This window comes from Pseudonaja textilis, chromosome 1 (assembly GCF_049901715.1).
Source record: "Pseudonaja textilis isolate UNSWEBS1 chromosome 1, rPseTex1.2, whole genome shotgun sequence".
In the NCBI taxonomy this organism is placed as follows: Eukaryota; Metazoa; Chordata; class Lepidosauria; order Squamata; family Elapidae; genus Pseudonaja; species Pseudonaja textilis.
This window is the reverse complement of record NC_141990.1, coordinates 304,372,014-304,378,013: the sequence shown is the minus strand read 5'-3', so window position 1 is coordinate 304,378,013 and position 6,000 is coordinate 304,372,014. Positions and strand designations below refer to the sequence as shown.

Genomic DNA, 6,000 nt, shown 5'->3' with positions numbered 1-6,000 from the left:
CCTGCCTGTATGATAATATTTTTCCTCTCTAAAGAAAAAATGATCTGAAAACTGTCTCTAAGGTAATGCTGCTGAAAACAACTGGAAGTCACTAACTAAAACGTGTTTTTCTTTAAATTGCTACTTTAAAATATTTTAGTTATAGAGAAACAGATTAGACCCAAAACCTACAATAAAAAAGGACTGTCAAAATCAAGAAGGTCTAAGGGATATGATTTGTTATAAATTTATTTCATCTTCAGAATTTCAGGTTGCACCTTTGCTCCAGCACTTTTTAAAATAGAACATTTCACCTATGGCAACATCTGCCAAGTTTACATTGAGTCCCAGTCAATGTTCTTAAAAGAGGCTTAGATTAATACCATTAAACCATATTGTGTTCAGTGTTATATATGACTAGTTTACTTCTGAATCCCCCACCCGCCCTGATTTAGCAGTGTCAAGTTTTTACAAAGCTCTTCAATTCACACCATCAGTATGAAAGACCCATATATACAAACTGTGACCTGATAATCCCAATATAGTCAGATAGGATTGTTTTTTTCTCTCTCCCAGTTGTCTTGGGGCTGAAGCTGGGGCTGGGGGCGAAAACAATAAACCGACAAAGTCTACCAAATATTTATATGGCAGGAAGAAAAATATATAAGCTTAATAATTAATACCACATTTTGTCAATGTCAACCAGTTGTAAATTCATGTTTGCAAATATCACAAAAGACTCATGAACAACAACTCAGTTTTATACTGTAAGTAATGCTGGATCAATGGTTTAGGATTATCAATCACTGTTGTCATATGCTGTCTATAACAGTTCAAAAGCATCCTGGAGAAAAATCCTGAAAAACACATACCTTACGGTATATAATAATGCACCTGCATTAGCTAAATATATACTGTACACAAGTCTTATCAGCATTTTATCTACCAAAGATGTGAGATTCCACTTTTAAATACAAAGCAGATAGCCAGTAATGTATACTTATAATACAGCCCTCTTTTTTTCCTTTGTTTTTAAACCTAGAACAATTTGGTCACAATGCACCTTTGATATAAAATCATTTTAAATTTTATTATTAATACTCAGGACATTAGGATTGCCAGAATTGGGCTATTCTTCCTTCAATAGGATCTTGAGAACTGCTTTTGATAACAAATAAAACTGGGATTGGCATCCAACTTTAAGATGCTGAAACATGTTATCCATAATCCATTCCAGCCCAAAGCAAACAAGATGTTACTCTGATGAGAAATACCATTAGGGTGCAAACTCACCACTAAATCTTTCCTCCCCAAAGATTACATCATTTTTTTTCTTCTTTTCTTTTCGGCTGGAGTATGTGTGTAAATATATATATATATATATATATATATATATATATATATATATATATATATATATCAACAACTTCAAATAATTCAAACTCTTTACTCAACTCATCCCTCACCCGTTAACACATATTCGATCTATCATGACAGTTATAGACCCATGTATTTTTAAAAATTATTTTAAAATGGCCTAAAGAAATATATAGCAATACAATAATTTAGCCTCAGTATTACTAACACAAATCTGGTCATATGATCAACAGTGTACATTTAACACTGATCATATATTAAAGTCTGTGTTGTTGCCACTGCACACTTAGTTAAGGATTGGTGAGATGAGCTTTGATTCACTGTCAATTGATTCATTGATGAATTCAGAGCATACTTTCCAATCCTAATTATAACCACCTCATACTATTTATAAAGTTCACACTGAAGGAGCACCAAAGCGAGTCTGGTACTCAAAAGTTGCTTATACCAGGAAAAAAACTTCTTAGTATTAAGGACTCCTATTTTTCATGGCCCTATTCTGTATAAACATTCAACTCAAGAAGATGTGCAAAAAGGAGAAAAAAAAGTCAAATTACATCATAGCTATCAGGAGAAAGATGTTACACAAACTCATAAGAAAATGACAATCTTTTTTCTCTTTTACTATAAATACATTTAACAGTTTAGCAGAAACACAAGCTAAATTTAAGATTGTTCACATTTGAAGTTGTATCACTCTCTGCTAATGATAAATAAGGAACAGGTCCTGACAATGGAATTTGGACATAGCAATTTTCATCAACAGATCTTTTGAAGACTGGTTTAAAGGGTTAAAACAATGATTTTTTTTAAAGTTCTGAAAAGTCCATCTGTTGTCCAAACTTTGGATTGAAGTCCTTATTTTTTTTTACTTAGAGACAGATATATACAGTGCTGTTGTAATAATGAAACAAATGTGAAATCTACTGTAAAGTTGCACAATACAGAAACTGTTGCTCCATCTTCTACTACATACATGTGTGACTCCACAGGTTAATTAATGCTGCTTTGTTTCTTTTTGTTAAGTTGGAATTATTCCATCACGTCTAAGACCTCTTTTCAGTTCTAAATCTTCCAGTTTCTTCCATAGTTCTTCACGTTCTTTCTCTTTTTTCTTCTCACTAGCAAAATTTTTAAAAAATGGCAACATTTTAACACTACAAAATCACTACAAAAACAGATGTAAATTATGCACCAAGTATTCAATTTTCTCTAAAGAATTCTAAAACTGAATATAAAAAAGACAAACTTCATACAACAGCATGGATTTAAATAACAATACAAGCAAATGGCGCCTTGTAATATTCAATTATTTCAAGTACAAAAGTTGCATCATTGGCAACTTTATTCTCATAATGTATCTGAATTTCTTCACTGTTGAATGAAAATGTGTTCTAGATAACAAAAACTGCTAAAAGTTAATGAAATAAAGCTATATATCAAATATATGCTGTGGTATTGGGTTTTTAAAAAAAATAAGTTTGTTATTATTCCTGCATTTAAAGCCATTTAAAACTATATTGTGTTTAATGTATATCTTCACTGAGATGTTACCAATGCACAAAGTCTAATGTAAACCTGCACCAGAGGGGTATATTTCATGACAAGAAATTACTGTGTCCTTACTTATAATGTTTCTGTTTCATTATTTACGAAAACATTTTCTGGTAGCATTAATTTTCATCCTGAACTGTAATTGAATGGTGATCATAATTTTTGAGACCAGTTTTTCACAAAATAACTATTTTAAATGTGTATATTTTTCCTCTTTACAAGCTCTGTAATATTTCATATTCCATTTTTCAAAGTCCAACTGATCTACTGTCTAAATCTGTATAATAGAATGAATCATTCATCCCTAGAATGAAAAATAGTACAAATCAAACACATGCAGAAACTATAGTATTGTACATTCATGAACAATCTGAAATCTTAGAATTCTTTTTAATGAAAACCAAAGCAAAAAAAGGTCTGCATCCTATAGCTCCTCAATGTTTTCTGTATTTATAATTGCCACATTGTTGTTAATAAACAATATTGTGGTTAGATTTGTAATAATTGAAATTTTGGCGTTATTTTTTTAAAAAATAAAAGAACAAAGAAAGCATACAAGTCATTCTTAAATTATAAAATAATTTCTTCAATTCTTATGTAAAAAAGACATCGTTTTAAAATATATTTGATGGAAAATCGGTGAAAATTAATTTTGACAATCTGAGTTTAACTAATATAAGATTCCAGCCAAGATGCCCAAAATGTGATAGTTGTATGCTTGATATCCGAAGTTGTACAATTTCTCTATGAATATGAACCAAGTTTACAAAATGATTCATATTATATTAGTAGCATCTTTTTATATGATTTTTCCTAGAAATTCCTGATATTAAACATTCTAATTGAAAGAAAAAGTTAATAAGAAAGCATAACATAGAATAAATTAGTCTCTACCACAAGGTATAAAGTGCACATAATGTTAAAAGCATCTATTACCCCACCAATTACATTTCATATTTCTATTTTTTTAAAGTAGTGAGTTATGAGAGCCTGGTAATCGGATTAAACAACATCGTGGCCTCCAAAAATATGTGAGAGGCTATACTAACCTAACAAGGCTTGATGACATACAGTACCCTTCGCTTTGCTTGTGGGAACCCCAAGTCTCACAAAAGAAACGACTTTCACCAAGTCGCAAACTGCCCAGAGTTCCCGAAGTTTCCTCATTAGTTTCACCTGCTGCTTTGGATAAGCTGAAATTTCAGACAAAAGATGAACTATAATTGGAGAAGGATTATTAAGGAAAAGACAGAGAAACATTTTATCTAAGGTGCAACTAATGATTGTATGAATGGCACTTCTTCTAGATCCTGCAATGTCAAAGCCTTGGATGTATCAAGATAACAGAAGCAGAAAAGCAGGACTGAAAACGTGTCACTTTGCTCAGAGATTTCAGTAAATGATCAAGTAGAAATCACAAGGGCTAGTGTCAAATACTTTCGCATCCCACCAAAAAGTCTAGCATATTCTGAACACTATCTTCAAGCAAAGTGATGATTAAATTGTTGATCATTAAATTGTTTTTGTTTTGGTAACTGTATGGCTTTCATTAGACCTAAATTCTTGATACATGTAAGTCTTTAATAACATAGAGCCAAAAGAAGTTCTGTGAGAAATGCAAGTTCACAAGCTACGCAATGGGTACTGTATCTCATAAAGGGAGAAAAAAAATAACCATCTATGTCTTGCAAGGACCAGGCTAATGAGCATGCAGGGAGAAAAATGAGGCATTGCAATCAATTGTGTGTGAAAATTATGCAATTACTGCAAAAAGGGAGGGAGGGAGGGAGGGAGGGAGGGAGGGAGGGAGGAAGGAAGGAAGGAAGGAAGGAAGGAAGGAAGGAAGGAAGGAAGGAAGGAACCAAAAACTGCAGGTTTTATGCAAAGCTGACAAAAAGCTTTAAAAAGTTACCGCTGGCGATCTGACTTGTAAGTTGCTGTGAGCTCATCAAACATGGCACTATTCATTTCCATAAATGCCTTCAGCACATTGTATACTAATGCCACAATAGCCCTGTAATATATGAAAGAAACTCATCAAACTGTTAAAAAAGGTTAGACAACATTTTGTTGTAGATTTGTTCTGTGTTCATGTTTGCAATATTCAAATTCCTTTCATTTTACTCACAAAAGATAAACTATTCTAATCTAATCTCAAAGACCTTTGAAGACATCCTTGGAGACATCTCATTTGAATGATTCATGTCAGCTTTCATCTACAACATTAACATTGATGAAACAAGAGAGAGAGAGAGAGAGAGAGAGAGAGAGAGAGAGAGAGAGAGAGAGAGAGAGAGATCTGATCTAACCTCTCTCCTCCCCTCTCTCTCACACACACAAACACACAGAGGCAGGGGTGGGATACAAATTTCTTAACCACTTCTGTGGGCGTGGCCTAATTTATGGGCGTGGCCTAATTTATGGGTGGGCATGGCTTATATATAAATATTATAAATATTTATGTAAATATTGAATTTTTTTATAAAAAAGAGCAACTTTTACCCGAAAGCTGGCAAAGTAGGCAGGCAGATTGAGTTGCTCACAGAATCAGATTTACTCAGAAATCTATCTTTCTACCATCGGCTACCTGAGTCTGCACTGAATAATAGATGCTTCAGTCCTAAGGGAGGTTCGGCTCTGAGCTGAAGATCTAAAGATTATCTAGAAAGCAAGAAATCCAATGGTTTCCTGCTTTTTAGCTAATCTAAATCTCCCAGCACAGCAGAACAGCTGATGGTCGGGAAAAAGAAAAGGAAAAATAGCAACTTGCAAGCAAGTTTGCCGGGTAAGGAGTGAGTGGGTGGGGAGGGTTCCTGCAGACCATGTGGGCGGTGCAGCCTTGTGTTCCTGCGTAGCCTGAATTAATTGCTTTGGGGGTGCTCTGCGAGTGACATTTCTCTGTGGACTACCAAAAATTTTTCATGGACCACCAGTGGGCTGCAGCCCACCGGTTGGCAACCACTGAACTAGGCATAAAAGACAATTATTTTGTTTTGATATATTGCCTTTCTTTATGTCCCCAAATCTATTAGGAACCCATGCTAACTGTCTGCAATTCTAGAAAAGGAAATTTAGACCTATATTTTAGGT

General features: G+C 33.7%; 1 protein-coding gene across 8 annotated transcripts in view; it reads right to left on the bottom strand.

Annotated features, from left to right (window-relative positions):
- Positions 1 to 212: 212 nt before the first annotated feature.
- PPP2R5E (protein phosphatase 2 regulatory subunit B'epsilon) overlaps positions 213 to 6,000 on the bottom strand; it is a 71,237-nt gene continuing 65,449 nt past the window's right edge. For 3 of the 8 annotated variants that reach the window (XM_026698626.2, XM_026698627.2, XM_026698630.2), the window contains 3 exons: positions 4,823 to 4,924; positions 3,960 to 4,103; positions 213 to 2,477 (listed from right to left, as the gene is read on the bottom strand). In XM_026698626.2, coding sequence (XP_026554411.1) covers positions 2,378 to 2,477; positions 3,960 to 4,103; positions 4,823 to 4,924 — 346 coding nt within the window. In that variant the 3' untranslated portion in view covers positions 213 to 2,377. The remainder of the gene's footprint in view (positions 2,478 to 3,959; positions 4,104 to 4,822; positions 4,925 to 6,000) is intronic. The other 5 variants (XM_026698629.2, XM_087922320.1, XM_087922323.1 and 2 more) reach the window with 2 other exon arrangements.